Raw genomic sequence first — 16,632 nt, forward strand, 5'->3', positions numbered from 1 at the left:
AAAATAAAAAAAAAATAAAGGATTACAAATATTGTTTTGGGGAAAAAAAAAAAGTCAATGGCAGAAGACGCCATCAAACTGCGGGGCTGGTTCCTGGAGAATGCTGGGCTGGAGGCCCAGTCTCTACCCATAGTCGTCCGGGCCCTGTGGATGATGGACAGTGAGAGATGGGAGGCATATCAGGAGGAACACACCCCAAACACCTTGGAGGAAGGTGTGGAGTTTGTCCTCAGCTACCTGGAGGCAACCATAAACGGAACAGCAGCCCAGGTAGCAGGACCACCAGCAGAGGCCTACGCCTGAGTGGGAGGAGCCCGAATGTCCTACGCCTGAGTGGGGGGAGCCCGAACGTCCACAGCCCAAAAGGGAGGAGTCGGTGCGTCCACAGCCCAAAAGGGAGGAGTCGGTGCGTCCACAGCCCAAAAGGGAGGAGTCGGTGCGTCCACAGCCCAAAAGGGAGGAGTCGGTGCGTCCACAGCCCAAAAGGGAGGAGTCGGTGCGTCCACAGCCCAAAAAGAGGGAAGTCGGGGCTTCCACAGCTGTAGGACCCAAGCTGCCAGCAGAGGGAGAATGCCTGCTGGTCCCACCTCCACCAGCAGAGGGTGAATACCTGCTGGTGCCGTCCCAAGAGCCAGAAGGGGAGGGGTTACAGGCTCAACCCCCTGAAAATTTTTTGGGGGGAGAAGGGCAGGATGCTGGTGTCCCCCAGCAGCCTCTAGCTATGCTGCTGAAGGCAGCACGGCGCGCACATGCCCAGCCACCACAGCAGAGGGAGCCAGCACCGCCACAGCCTCCCTCTGAGTGGCCAGCACCAGCCCCATCGCCTCTACCTCCGCCACCTCCACCAGCAGAGGGTGAATACCTGCTGGTTCCACCTCCACCGCAGTGGGAGGACTGCTTGCCCCTCCCACCTCCACCAGCAGAGGGTGAATACCTGCTGGTCCCACCTCCACCAGCAGAGGGTGAATGCCTGCTGGTTCCACCTCCACCGCAGTGGGAGGACTGCTTGCCCCTCCCACCTCCACCAGCAGAGGGTGAATACCTGCTGGTTCCACCTCCACCGCAGTGGGAGGACTGCTGGCCCCTCCCACCTCCACCAGCAGAGGGTGAATACCTGCTGGTTCCACCACCGCCAGGAGCAGAGGAGATGGAGCTGCCTCTGCCTCCACCACCGCCAGGAGCAGAGGAGCTGGAGCTGCCTCTGCCTCCACCACCGCCAGGAGCAGAGGAGCTGGAGCTGCCTCTGCCTCCACCACCGCCCGGAGCAGAGGAGCAGGAGCTGCCTCTGCTGCCCGTACCTCCGCAGGGAGTATGGTGGCCGGAGCCCCAGAAAGGGGAGCTGCCGGCCACGAAGAAGGGGGAGGAGGTCTGGAGACCACTTTCCCCAGCAGCAGTTTCGCTGCAGGATGGGACCAGCATGCTGTCAGCCGTGCCACTACCGGCAGGGGAGCTGACAGCATTTCCAGCCATGGGCCCACTGAAGCCTCCCTTCCCAGCCCGAGACTTTGGCCTGGACTGCTGGGTATTTAAGGGGGGAGGTGGCCGTTGAGGCCATGTGTGCTGCGCACAAGGGGGGGTATATGTGGCAAAGTGCCCCGCCCCTGTGTGCATTTGTGTGTTCTGTGTTGTATGTTGCGTGCGTGTGTTAATGTTGGTGTATAGTCATTGGTACACGGGATATAAACGGGTCTGTGTTTCACGTGTATTAAAAAGTGTAGATTTGTATGTAGGCACGAGGAGGGCACAAATCACTTCACGTGCTGGTTAAATGTAATATGTGAGCACGGGGTTGCACAGAATTAATTCACGTGCTGGGATTCAAGTGAATAATTAATTAGTAATTGAATCCCAGCACAACAGTATAAATAGGCACATTTTTAGTCACTCGTGGTTAGGTGTTCGGTGAGTGGAGAACGGGATTGGAGACTGAGGTAACTGTGTATCGTAAAAGTGAATAGTAGTGAAATCTGCTCACCGTGTTTGTTTGTCTGTGTAGTCCGTTTTGTTTGTCTTTTTATTTTGGCGTGTAGTGCCGTGTCCTGTTTTGTATTCCGTTGTTTAAACCTTTTATTTTGTTATTAAACGCTGAGTGCAGCCATTGCACTCAGCTCATCACAACCACTGTCTGTGTGTTTGAATTCCTTTCTGGTCTGACGCAACCCACTCTGGCCGTCTTTGTGACACTCCCATATGATATTTATAATGCACATTGCATATTGATAAAGATGAGCAAAAAAGACTGTATACAATAAATAATACCAGTACTGAGCTATATTGTAACTTTCCAACATGTGGTATTTGAAGTGTCACAATTACTGGCACCCTTGTTTTCACATTGTGCACCCTCTCCTTGCAAGGATAACGGCACAACACTTTTTCTATAATGTTTAATGAGATTGGAGAACACATTGGGAGGGATCTCAGACCATTCCTCCAAACAGAATATTTCAAGATCCTTGATATCCTTCAGTCTGCGCTTATGGACTGCCGTCTTCAATTGAAACCATAGGTTTTCAATAGGGTTCAAGTCCGGAGACTGAGATGGCCATTGCACAATGTTGATTTTGTGGTCAATTAAACATTTCTTTGTGGATTTTGATGTGTGCTTGTGGTCATTGTCTTGTTAGAAGATCCACTTGCGGCCAAGTTTCAGCCTCCTGATAGAGGAAACCAGGTTTTTGGCTAAAATGTCGTGGTACTGGGTGGAGTTCATGATGCAGTTGACCTTAACAAGGGCCCCAGGACCAGTGGAAGCAAAACAGCCACATAACATCAAAGATCCACCACCATATTTTACAGTAGATATGAGGTTCTTTTCTGCGCACACATCCTTCTTTCAACGCCAAACCCAGCTCTGGTATGCGTGGCCAAAGAGCTCTATTTTCGTCTCATCTGACAATAGCATCCTGTTCCAATTGAAGTGCCAGTGCCATTTAGCAAACTCCAGGCGCTTACGTTTGTTGGTTGCTCTCAGTAAAGGCTTTTTTCTGGCAACCCTTCCAAATAGCCTATTGGCATGGAGGTGGCGTCTAATTGTAGATTTGGAGACTTGGTGACCCCAAGATGCAACCAAGTTCTGTAATTCTCCAACTGTGGCCCTTGGATTTCCCTTTGCCTCCTGAACCATCTGCCTCACTGTGAGTGGGGGCAAGATACACTTGCGTCCTCTACCAGTCCAGTTTACCACTGTTCCAGTGGTTTTGAACTTCTTAATTATTGCCCTAATAGTGGTATATTTAGTTTTTATCTATTGTTTTGTACCCATTGCCTGATTTATGAAGATCAACAACCATTTGTCTCTTTTCATTTGTGAGTTCTTTGCCTTTCCCCATGGTGATAGATGACAAATGAATTTCATATGCGTGTTACCTCATTTTTATATCCCAGTGAAACAGGAAGCCATGGAAGGCCACAATACTGTTCCTTAAGACTGAGATGAACTTAAAGAAGTAGAATGTTAATGCAGAATTAAATTTGTTTGATTTCATTTATAAGAATCTTTAGGGGTGACAATAATTCTAACAGCTATCTTTTTGAGAAAAAAAAATTGTATTACTTGTTAATAAAAAAAACTTTTTCTCTGAGCAATTGTATTAGAATAAAAGAATATGATTTTCAAATATATTTGAGCTCATTACCTGGGTTGTTTATTTTATACATCCATTTTTGCTCATCTTTATCAAGGGTGCCAATAATTTTGGAGGTGACTGTATATATATTGTATGTAAAATAATAATGTGATATCTGTACAATGTATAATGTGATATCTTGTAATAACTGTAAGTCGTCCTGCATAACGGTGTCTGCTAATAAATAAATAAATAAATAAATAAATAATAATAATATTGAAGTGCCCCATCACTGTGGTAGTATACATTTTATTTCAGCATTGCAGTCAGGAAATGGGACGTTAAGGCATGCAACCTTACCTCGCCCCTATTATGCCTATGTGTTACAGGTCTCAGGCAGAGTCAACAATCATAATCAAATAATAATGAAAGAAAATTACAAACACCAAACCTTTTAGATACAGTCTTCATATTGGCATTCATTCAAGATGGCTAGTATTACTATTATGGCAGTTTCAGAATACCTTTTACTTTTACAGGAACAATAACCCCTTTTTCACATTACTTTAATTGCAGTTCAAAATCTTTGAGAGAAATCAACAAGTTTAGAACAGAATGCAACTGCTTTCATTTACAAAAATGGAATTGGAAAAAAATGGAAGTAAAAAAGCAACAGAAATAATAGATTTTATTTGTTTTTAAAATAATAGCACTTTGTTATGGCCATCGTTTATCCACATATCAGTTCATTATTAAACCCAGCAGTTCATTATTAAACACAGCAGCTCATTATAAAACACAGCTTTCATAATTAAACCTTGCAGTTCATTATTAAACACAGCAGCTCATTACAAAACACAACATTTATTATTAAACACAGCAGGGACCCAGAACATTGCAATTTGCTGCAATGTCACAAAAACAAGCGATCATGACTTCTGATTATTTTTTATTTGTTTGTTGCAATGCACTAAAATGTTCTTTGAGGCGTTACTGAACTGCCTTTCCCGCCTGCTCTTCTTTCATCTTTTTGTCCTTCACTTCTCTTTGTATTCGAATTCTCTCCTGTGCCTCCTTGTATCGATCTTGAACTTCTTTTTTTCTTATAGATTCCGCGGCTGCCCTTTTTCCTGCTTCATCATTGTAACACGATTGGCAGAAAAATGCCCGTCCGTGTCTGTAATGACTACTGGTTTCACATCCACAAATGCAACAATGATAAATGTCTTTAGTAATATGAACTTCTCTGTGTTCAACTTTAGGTGGATTGTTACCCATCTTTATTTTCTTTTTTTATTGAAAAATTCCTGGAAGATGTAAACAAAGGGGACAAAAAAAAAGATTTAAAGAAAACAAATATTCAAGTAATTCCTCATTTAATTTACACATTATATTTAAAGTATATTACAAGATATTGTAATATATTTTCCATGGAAATATGACGGTGTATTGTAACATATATTTTAACACAGAGCCTATATATAGGCTATTTACCATAAATATATTTAGCATATTTTTTTGTAATTTCACTCAGGGTTTACTTTTAGATTTAAATGCCTGATAAAAATATTAGTAAATAGTAATAATATTAGTAAATTAAGAAAAGAAGGTAAGTTCTTACCTGTTTAGATGAAGAGCCTTTTTTAAGCACCTACATATTTGTCAGTGAAGGTTTATTTAAGCATTTAACCTTCGTCTCGTCCTTATCTCATTTAACTCCATGAACTCTGAACAAGGAACAACAGTGGTCTTTGCACATGATAAGAAAAAGCATAATCATCACTTCTTTATATGACACTGATCACATGCACGCTGCTCACAACCTTTGTAAGGTTTTAAATTCTTTCACATATAAAAGATATCTCTTGACGACAAAGACTTCAGCGTTGCCAGTGTTTGAGTGTTGTTTGGTCTCTTTTGGTGAGTATTATATGTAGATGTACTTTACCCAGTTTTTGGAATCTGCTTTACCGTAGCTCTCTGTGGTTTATGTTTCTAGTTTTGGGGTTTTATTATCTGGTAGGTAGCATTTAAAGAGAAACATTATTTAAATGAGCAAGGGGGGAGATAGAGAGAGAAAACAAACTAATAGAACTACAGGAAACTAAACTAAACGCAGTGTGGAAGTTAATAAACTGACAATCTTATTTTAAAGATCACATTTAGGATTATTTTTTCCCATGTTGTAAACCTACTAGATTTAGTTAATTATTCTGCATGTCACGTTAATTAAAAAAAGAACACAATGCAGGGATACATAATAGCTATTGTTATTTTACATTCAATTTGGATTTGCAGATAATCAAGAAGAAAGCATTACTTCATGTTAACAGTATCGATTTAACCTCTGCCGTTCGGGGGAGCTGGGTGGAACTTGCTGTATTTGTTTTTTAAAACTGTACCAGCATACATGAGCGTAAACTGTACGGGAGAGCCAGAGGGCCAGGCAGAGTATTTTGGACCACAGGAGGTAGCAAGTAGAGACAAGAACATAGCCTGTATATGCCTTAAAATTGCCCTTATTTGAAATCTGTATTGTATGCTTTTATTTGAATATCCTCTTAGTCGCTACTGCATACAGTGTATTTGGAATGTAATATTTTGTAACAACTACAGTACATCGCTCTGAATAAGGGGCGTATCCTAAGAAAAAATTAAACTATAGCTATATAAATAATGATAATATCACAGGCACAGCACATGTTTGTTTTTTGAATGATGAAAAGTCTATTAGCTCATTGTTTGTTTTCCCCTTATTCAAAAGCTCGAAATAAGGTTTTCATAAAACAAACCAACGAACTTCGATGTAACTTCATTCAAATAAAACGGAAAAACATAAAAACATAACTCGTGCCGCACTGCGTAGGGAATGTGTTTTTCCCATTTACATCATGCACTAATACGTCAGGTTATGCACACTGCAAAACCTAGTAAGCTAAGTTTACCGTAAAGTAAACTCATTGCCTTAAATGAATTAAGCTTAGCTACTCATTTAGTTTTTGATAGGACAACTTTTCTCATTTGAGTTAGATATACTTAAAAAAAATCTATATCCAATTCCCATTACAAATGCGCTTCTAACACCAATGTAATGGTTTGATGAAGAATTCCACTGATTCTTAAGAAGCTGCATAACCAGTGTTTTTTTTTTTAACACCTACCATAGGCACAGTTAAATCACTCAATAACAACCTTACAAAAGAGCCCCCCGAACCTATTTTTACCACTCTCTCGGAGTCGGTGACACACAGGGTTTCAACATATTCAACACATGCAACACATCCACAACACCAAGCGGAGATCAGTAAATACAACATCATTTATTACTATTTACAGGTACCTTTCGTCCATTTCCCATATATCCCATGTCTTATATTATTGTTTTTTAATGTTTTTGTAATTGTTGGTTTATCTTGGTTTTCTATGTTTTAATCATTGTAAAGTGTCTTGAGATACTGGTTATGAAAGTCGCTATATAAATCATTTTTTGTTTTTGTTTTTACAGGGCTGCACAACTTCAGTAATAGTTGGCTACTGCAGTGTTTTCTGTTTTTTTGTAGAAACAATCAATCTGTAAATTAGTAAACTGGCATCATAATTTGATAGATAAATTTGTTAACACATGCCGCTCACTCAAGGCATAGTATTAATATTTTACAAATACTACCAGTGTGCCTCCCTTTCCCCCCTACCTGCATGTTTTAGTATCTATATCCTTAACTAGCGACAGGCTTTTTTTTTCTTACAGCGGATCCAGTAACTTTCCTCAAGTAGGAGGCAACACTGCCTCTGGTTTATAGGAACCGTTAAATGCTATTTTAAGCATGGCAGTTAAAGACTTGTGCTGACTTGTGCTGATCAAAGTTTGTGAAACAAGCCAAAAGAGTTAAAATCTGTTTTATTGTAGTGTTGTTAAGTCATTTATGCTGTTTTCTCGACAATTGCAGTTATTCCTGGAGCAGTGATCCGGAGGGAAAAATGTCTGACTCGGAGAGTGCTGTTGAGTTGGCGACCCTGGGACGACCTTTCCAGCTCGGAATGTTGTACGATTGCCGCAGCGATGCTCTGATTCCAGGTAAGACCAGACAGGAATAGACGATCTCAGAAAAAAAAAAACTTAACTTAAACAAAAAGACAACAAGGAAAGCTCTGCCCCCCTTATCCAGGGCAACATACAGCTGTTACATTATTGTATACATACAAATCCACCGTCACCACCACTATTCCACACTACTGCCCTGAAATATATCTATGTATCTGCTCTTAATAGAACTGCCCCTAACTTGAATTATATATTGAATTTTGTATTTACTCTTAATTTAAGACTGAAGATACTATAAATATATTGTACTTGCTCTTAGTTATACTGAACCTTAATTTTGCACTGAAGACAGTTAATACATATATATTGTACTTGCTCTTAGTAAAACTTGCTATTAATTTAGCACTGAAGACAGTTATTGTATTACAGGGTGACGATATAGGTTTCAAAACCGATCGGGACACCATTTGGCACGCTTGGTGTCCGTGTCACAGAGAATTTGTTTTAGAACAGATTGTGAAATTCCGTTCGGAAGTTTTAAAGTTATAGAATGGCTCATTGATTCTTATGAATGAGTAGAGCCGAGTCACAAGAGTGTGTAACTGCAGGCTGCCTACTGTACCAGTTAAGCAGTGTGTGCTGTAAAGCCTTGCAGAACATGGGTGAGGTAAGAGGTCATACCTTATGGTCGCACTCTCATCATTTTTCTTCAAAAGTATTAATTATTAAACTTCTGCTAATTTATTTTCTTAATAAAATGTATCTTTATTAATTTAAAACCATGATTGTAACAATATGGTTTTAAATTAATAAAGATACATTTTATTAAGAAAATAAAAGAGCAGGAGTATTTAATTAATCCTTTTGAAGAAAAATGATGAGAGTGTGACCATGAATGTCTCTACAAAAACGTTTTGGTAAGCCGTTTAAACTGATAGTCTGGCTGAAAGAATTCTGGACTTTTGTTTTTCAGTAGAGACTTCATTTCTTGTTGCATGTAATTACCTTATACCGGTCAGCACCTCGTCAATATTAAACATTGTAGTGCACAAATGCCTTTTTTGCTATAATTATATATATGTCACCTCCAAAATTATTGTCACCCTTGATAAAGATGAGCAAAAAAGGCTGTATAAAATACACAGGTAATGAGCTATATTTTATGCTCAAATATATGGCAAAACCATATTCTTTTATTCTAATACAATTGCTCAGAGAAAACGTTTTTTATTAACAAGTAATACAATTTTTTTCTCAAAAAGATAGGTGTCAGAATTATTGTCACCCCTAAAGATTCTTATAAATAAAATCAAACAAATTTAAATCTGCATTAATATTCTACTTCTTTAAGTTCATCTCAGTCTTAAGTAACTGTATTGTGGCCTTCCATGGCTTCCTGTTTCACTGGGGTATAAAAATGAGGTAACACAAATATGAAATCCATTTGTCATCCATCACCATGGGGAAAGGCAAAGAATTCACAAATGAAAATAGGAAATGGTTGTTGACCTTCATAAATCAGGCAATGGGTACAAAACAATATCTAAAAACTAAATATACCACTATTAGGGCAATAATTAAGAAGTTCAAAACCACTGGAACAGTGGTAAACTGGACTGGTAGAGGACGCAAGTGTATCTTGCCCCCACACACAGTGAGGCAGATGGTTCAGGAGGAAAAGGGAAATCCAAGGGCCACAGGTGGAGAATTACAGAACTTGGTTGCGTCTTGGGGTCACCAAGTCTCCAAATCTACAATTAGACGCCACCTCCATGCCAATAGGCTATTTGGAAGGGTTGCCAGAAAAAAGCCTTTACTGAGAGCAACCAACAAACGTAAGCGCCTGGAGTTTGCTAAACGGCATTGGCACTTTGATTGGAACCGGGTGCTATGGTCAGATGAGACGAAAACAGAGCTCTTTGGCCACGCACACCAGCGGTGGATTTGGCGTCAAAAGAAGGATGCGTGTGCAGAAAAGAACGTCATACCTACTGTAAAATATGGTGGTGGATCTTTGATGTTATGGGGCTGTTTTGCTTCCACTGGTCCTGGGGCCCTTGTTAAGGTCAACTGCATCATGAACTCTACCCAGTACCAGGACATTTTATCCAGAAACCTGGTTGACTCTGCCAGGAGGGTGAAACTTGGCCGCAAGTGGATCTTCCAGCAAGACAATGACCCCAAGCACACATCAAAATCCACAAAGAAATTGTTAATTGACCACAAATAAGTGCCAATAATTGTAACACTTTATTTTTTTTTGGAAATAAACTTATCATTTCAGAAATGTGTAATTTTTGTTGATTCCATTGAAACATTAATAAAGTTAAATATATTCCAATTACAATATAGCTCAGTACTGGTATTATGTATTTTATACAGTCTTTTTTGCTCATCTTTATCAAGAGTGCCAATAATTATTGTACTTGCTCTTAGTTCAACTTGCTTCTAACTGTATTGTGATAAAATAAATGGAAGGTGATATTGTGTAAATCCTCTTGGTTAAGGACATAGGACAAGAAAATATAAAGATGATAATAATACCATATTGGCCTGAATTTATCACGCAAATACAATTACAGCAATGAACAGGAGAAAGTAATGTTTCAATACTCACCAATAGATAACCTGCATGACCTTAAAATTTGCATCATAGATTCTTCTTTATCCCTTTCATAACTGCCCCTTTTTTCAATCCATGTTTGATGATGATAATAATACCATATTGGTCTGAATTTATCAATTCCAGCAATGAATATGATCACTGCAGCTCGGTGTATCCATTTTCAGAAGCAGGCCTTTTCTAACACTCAGTACAGTGACAGCGCACTTACGCCATTTCACACTTGACAGCCAAACATTACCGGTACAGGCATATAAAGGTGTGGCAAAGTGGAGATTGAATACATGTTTGTGCAGTGCAGAGTGGATAAAAAAAACAGACAGACAATGATTTCCAGGTGCAAGGGTTTTTATTGATTTAATTGAAAATGTCCAGAGCCTTATGGCGAACACCTGTAAATAATAATAATGGAGTGATACAGCGGCGTGTATCACTCGGTATTTGTAAATCCCCAGGTTTGACCCGTAACCAAAAGTCCAGTTTTACACATCAACACTAAACACTAAACAAAAACACAGTTCCTAGTGATAGTGAATAAGTGCAAGTGGTGTATTACATTTCTCCATGAAATGCAGGGGTGAAAGTGATGTCCAGGTTTATGCTGGCTTTCGCTCCAGCTCCGGATCGTGCAACTGGTAGTCTATTAAAAAACAGACAACAGTTAACAAACACTAACAAACACAAGACAAAACTCACGGTTCACTATACTGCAACACAGACTCCTTGCAGGTTTAAAACACTAACCATTTACCAAGGAGCAGATCACTTACACTACGCCCCCTATTTATACCCTCACTCATGACCCCTAGGTTAACAAGCTCATCCGCTCCTCCAATCCTCGGATGCCACGGCATTTCCCGTCCAAGTCATTGAATTTGGGTACCGTAGCTCCGCCCCCTTCCTAAATTACCAACTTCCACCTACCCTAAGGAATAAATTGTCGTGGCATTTAGTTAAGGGTACTCTGTTCCTTTTTATACAGTGCCCCCATAGGTCGGGAGGGAGATCTAACACCAAGAATCATTAGATCTCTCTCACAGTAGGCTACAGACATAAGTGAGCATGTCAATTAGACTCTGAGTATAGTCTGCAAATATAAAGCGAGTTGTATTTTATGAGCTCTTACTTTATGAGAACAACCTCACCTTATAGTGAGGCCGATACAGTAATAATAAAACAAGGCATTCATGATCTGTTTTTTATTCTCCCACTAGGTGTAACCTTGTGGAACTTTGAGGAGCTGCAAAAAGACATCGACAGACGTCCACAACCTTACACAGATTTCCAGATCATTGCATCAGACGCAATAGAGGATAAAGCATCAGCTTTGAATATTGAAGCATCGCTGTCCGCAAGCTTTTTGTGTGGCCTGGTCAAGGTTGAAGGATCTGCAAAGTATTTAAATGACAAGAAGTCTTCTAAAAGGCAATCTCGTGTCACCATGCAGTATTTGACACACACTCGCTTCGAACAACTCACAATGAACCAGCTAGGGCCTGAAAATGTAACCTATCCCAATGTGTTTAAAGATGGGACAGCCACTCATGTCATTACGGCTGTGTTATATGGCGCCCAGGCGTTTTTTGTCTTTGATAAACAGGTTTCTTCTGAAGAGAATGAACAAGACATTCAGGGCAACTTGAAAGTTATGATTAAAAAAATACCTTTGATATCAATTGAAGGGGAAGGCTCTCTCAAAATGACAGATGAAGAAAAGAAAAGTACTGAGCAGTTCAGTTGCAAATTCTACGGTGATTTTGCTCTGGAAAACAATCCTGTTACTTTTGAGGAAGCAATTAAAACCTACAGCCTTCTCCCAAAACTGCTTGGGCAAAACGGTGAACATGCTGTACCCATGAGGGTGTGGCTTTACCCACTAAATAAACTGGACTCCCAAGCAGCTCAACTTGTGCGGGAAATTAGCATTGGGCTCATCCGGCGCTCCCATCAAGTCTTGGAAGAGTTAAATGAATACGATGCACAATGCAATGATCTGATGAACGACCGAATCGCTGTCCAGTTTCCAGAGATTAAAACAAAGATCAGAAATTTCAAAGGCATGTGTTCAGAGTACAAGCTGGTGTTTCAGAAGTCTTTAGCTAGAACACTGCCTTCCATCCGTGGAGGGGGGAAAGAGGAAGGCGTGGTGACAGACATACTGACCGGCAAGGAGCAGTCACCGTTCCGAAACGAGATGCTGGCAGGGTGGCTGGAAGATAAAGAACGAGAGATAAATGTCTTGAGGTCTCATTTCAGCATCATGAAAAATGCAACGCTGGTGTCATCAAGCAGTGAGCTGGACCGCATAGTCCTGGATCCTAGCAATGAGTTTGTAGTGTGCTTCATGTTTACTTCTTTAAAGCAAAAAGAAACTTATCTGAAGAGTTTAAGAACCTACTTAGCATGCCAAACATCTGAGATCAGTGAAGTAAAAACAACGGACACTTGTGAGTCAGAGGAAGCAGAAGATAAATGGTTCAGATCTGCGGAGATATCCATGCAGGCGACAGAACGTGTGAGATTGTTTTTGGATTTCGAGGAAGCAAACAAAAGTAAAGAGAGCCTCAAGTTCATTGTGGCCTCCATACAAGATGACACCAATCTGGGTTCTTCAATTTATCTCTTTAAAAGAGGGATTTTGGAGAGTAAAAACTTTGAGCTCCCCTCCAAACCCGAGCCACCAGTTGTGGGTAGAACAACATATAACAGTATGGAGCTAACGTTCCCTCCTCTGCAGAATGGCTTCAGTGAGATTGTGAAGTATCAGGTGATGTACCAGAAAGTGGAGAACAGTGAATGGATCACACTGGATACTAAAGTCAAAACCGAATTGTTTACCGTGTCGGGTTTAGAAGCAAATACTAACTACAGGTTTCAGTATGAAGCAGTGTGCAAACCAGGCATAAGCTTGACTAGTGATCCAACAGAGAGCAAGACACTCCCAACAAGCCCTCCTGATAATCTTTCAAAGAACCACATTGACCCGCAGTCCATTACAGTGGTTTGGGATAAGCCCTTGTCTATAGGAGAGGGAGCAACTATTTTTTGCTACACAGTTCAATACAGAGAAGATCACGATGAAACTGAAAAATGGACTGAAGTAAAAACACAGAAAACAAAGTGCCTGCACACAGTGGAGAATCTAAAACCCAGTCATCGCTACAGATTCAGGGTGTCTTCTGATTGTGGAAAAGCAGGGAAGAGTGCACTGAGTGCTGAAGTAGTAATTGCAACACTATCGGAGGAGGAAGCTAAATCAAAGAAAGAACTTCAGGATGAAATACAGAGTGAAAGATTCCTAGAATTCTCCATTCCTGTAGGAGAAGGGCCTCCTGCAGTTCATCAACTGTCCTTACATGAAGAGCCCCTGGGGAACAGTGAGCATTATCAGAAGTTTATATTCGGAAGGGGGGTGGGAAAGGAGACCAATAAAGTGGTGATGGTTGTGGGGGCTACAGGAGCAGGGAAGTCCACCCTCATCAATGGAATGGTAAATTACATCTTGGGGGTTCAGTGGGAAGATCATTTTCGGTTCAAACTGATCCATGAAGATACAAAACGAACGCAAGCGGAAAGCCAGACTTCCATTGTGACGGCGTATGAACTGAGTCGCCAGGAGGGATTCCAGGTCCCATTCTCTCTCACCATCATCGACACACCTGGGTTTGGAGACACCAGAGGTATGGATAAAGACAAACTGATCACTCAGCAGCTTAAAGATTTCTTTTCAGACCCAGATGGAGTTGATCATATCGACGCGGTGTGCTTCGTTGTCCAGGCATCTCTGGCACGCCTTACTAAACCACAACAGTACGTCTTTGATTCAATCCTTTCCATTTTCGGAAAAGACATTGAGAACAATATATTGATACTGGTCACATTCGCAGACTGTGAAGATATCCCTGCTTTAGAAGCTATCAAGGCAGCGGAGTTGCCCTGCAACAAAGATAAAAAAGGGAAACCGACTAATTTTGCTTTTAATAATTCTGCGTTATATATAAGCAATTTTGCAAAGAAGAAACTCTGTGATGATGATGAGGATTCGGATTCAGATTCCAAAAGCGATGATGAGGACAACAGTCTTCGGAAGAAGAAAGACATCTGGATTGACACTTCAAAAAACATGAAGAAGTTCTTTAGGATGTTGGGGAAAGTGGAACAAAGGAGTTTAGTTTTAACAAGAAAAGTGCTTGAAGAGCGCCAGCGCCTTGAGATCGCCCTGGAAAAACTGGTGCCTCAGATCCGAATAGGCTTGTTAAAGATGAGTGAAATCAAAAGTACAAAGTCGTGCCTGGAACAGAGCGAAGCAAACATAAATGCAAATAAAGATTTTGAAGTTGTAAAAGAAGAGTTGAAAGGTAAAAGGAAAGCAACACACGTTTTGTCGACCAACTGCAACATGTGTAATTTTTCTTGCCACCCTGCCTGCTATCTGCCCACGCCTGAAGAGATAAGGTCATGTGCAGTCATGGATGATGATGGAAACTGTGTAATATGCCCTGGGAACTGTCGCTACGACTCCCATTTATCTGAAAAAGCAATGTGGGAATACGAACCAGTGAAGGTAAAAACTACAGTCTCGAAGCTAAAGGAAAATTTCGTAAAAGCGACCGGTGAGTTTATGAGCACCAAAGAAATTCTCACAAGGCTGGAAGATGAGCTTTCCATTATTGAAGACAAATTGATGCAACTCATTGAGCTCTCGTCCAGCTGTCTGGCTCGACTTGAAGAAATCGCTTTGAAACCCAAAACTCTGTCAACATCGGAATACATCGACCTCCTCATTCGCAATGAGAAAGAAGATAAAAAACCCGGGTTCGAGGACCGCATCCAAAACTTAGAAACAATGAAGAAAAATTCTGACCTGCTGGCGAAGATTGCCAGAGGAGAAAAACTACTACCTGATGAGAAAAAGAAATACAGAGCAAAGATGGAACGGATGAAAAGAGTTAGTCTTCAAATAAAGCAAACCTCATCTATTGTAAAATCCTGGCAGTCTGGACACTGAACTAGGATTGCAAACAGGCTCCACAATCCCAGGACACTTTGAGACAGAACAGGTTTTAGACTTGTCCCTAAACTGAATTAAATGAATGTGTAAATGAGCTCCTATATATCTGCTAAGATAAATAGTGTCGCTGAATTACTGTGCTCAGCAAACAAGTCAAAATGATAAACAGTTTACCATACTGCCTCCGATCAGATCTAATGAAGAGCTGAGCAACACTACTGATATGATTGGGAGAGTCATTGCATGTTATGGGCAATTTTGAATAGCAAATAAATAAATACATGTTAACTTATTAGTGGCTCCACAAAAACACACACACACACACACACACATATATATATATATATATATATATATATATATATATATATATATATATATATAAAGAATAACAATAATACAAATAAATTGTATTAATTATTGTTATTATACAATTGTTTGCTGTGTAAGGTATTTCAGCACCGCTATTCATTTTAGCAAAGGTGTAATAGTTAATTTACACTTTATTTTAATTAAGTTTAGGGGCAAGATTAAAATCCTGTTTTGTCTCAAAGTGTCCCAGGAACGTGGAGCCTGTTGTCAACCCTACTCTGACCCCAACAGGATATGATTCGGAAACAGTGCTTTATGTATTGAATTGATTAGAAATAACTACTTAAATCCAGCTACGTTTTAATTAATAATCAACCATTGTACAGCCATTGGAATCCTGTGCTATATTTAATAATGTGTCCTATAAAGTTGAATGGACAGTTGTAGAAAAGATCGATCTTCTATTAGTTACAAGTAGCTGGACTTGATTCAATAAGTTCAAACAATGTGAACTTATATATTATTTTAATTATCGTATAGTACCTAAACACAACGCAGAAATGGCTGCAAAGATCCCTGACAACGTAAAGAAATGTCACACTTCTTTATGTCCGGCAGTAAGTCATATGAGACTAAAATGAAACACTAACATAAAAAAGCAGTCGCTCGCTACTGGCTAATGTAACAAATTTGTGTTAAATTATTAGGCTAATCATTTCTGTGATCTGTATTGTGGGACTTTTTGTCTCTAAAATCGACCTTTTTAAAACATTTCAAGATATATTCCCAGGCAAGAAATTAGAGAAACTGTCAAGTTACAAGGCTAGATCCGTCACTGAATGAAAGTCTGCAGTAGAGAATAGAGAACCTCAGTCAAAAGCAAACTGTGCTTACTTTCACTTTCTACCCAAAGACAGGAAGGAGTTTGATCAAAAATGTCTTAATATGAATAAATATTGTAATAATAACGCTCTTCATTCTTCTAAAAAATATGCAATAATTAATTTTTCATATAAAATATACATACTCTACATATGTATATACATTCTCTCTCTCTCTCTCTCTCTCTCTCTCT

At 40.1% G+C, this 16,632-nt stretch overlaps 1 protein-coding gene and 1 long non-coding RNA gene across 2 annotated transcripts; one reads left to right on the forward strand and one right to left on the reverse strand.

Annotated features, from left to right (window-relative positions):
* Positions 1–3,845: 3,845 nt before the first annotated feature.
* Positions 3,846–5,292, reverse strand: LOC117401755 (uncharacterized). The gene is made up of 2 exons (XR_004544366.3): positions 5,191–5,292; positions 3,846–4,876 (listed from the first exon to the last, which is right to left on the reverse strand). It is a non-coding gene; the product is annotated as an uncharacterized LOC117401755 (long non-coding RNA).
* Positions 5,293–5,389: 97 nt separating this feature from the next.
* Positions 5,390–15,619, forward strand: LOC117401647 (uncharacterized). Its single transcript, XM_034914755.2, has 3 exons — positions 5,390–5,489; positions 7,517–7,644; positions 11,449–15,619. Exons 2-3 carry the CDS (start codon positions 7,548–7,550, stop codon positions 15,240–15,242), a joined length of 3,891 nt encoding a protein of 1,296 aa, XP_034770646.2. The 5' UTR covers positions 5,390–5,489; positions 7,517–7,547; the 3' UTR covers positions 15,243–15,619.
* Positions 15,620–16,632: the final 1,013 nt, after the last annotated feature.

This window comes from Acipenser ruthenus, chromosome 55 (assembly GCF_902713425.1).
Source record: "Acipenser ruthenus chromosome 55, fAciRut3.2 maternal haplotype, whole genome shotgun sequence".
Lineage (NCBI taxonomy): Eukaryota > Metazoa > Chordata > Actinopteri > Acipenseriformes > Acipenseridae > Acipenser > Acipenser ruthenus.

Excerpts from the sequence above, each read along its gene's own strand:
- LOC117401647 (XM_034914755.2), top strand. The coding sequence starts at position 7,548 with ATGTCTGACTCGGAGAGTGCTGTTGAGTTGGCGACCCTGGGACGACCT. Across the intron at positions 7,645-11,448 it reads CAGCGATGCTCTGATTCCAG|GTGTAACCTTGTGGAACTTT; the intron begins GTAAGACCAGAC and ends TTCTCCCACTAG.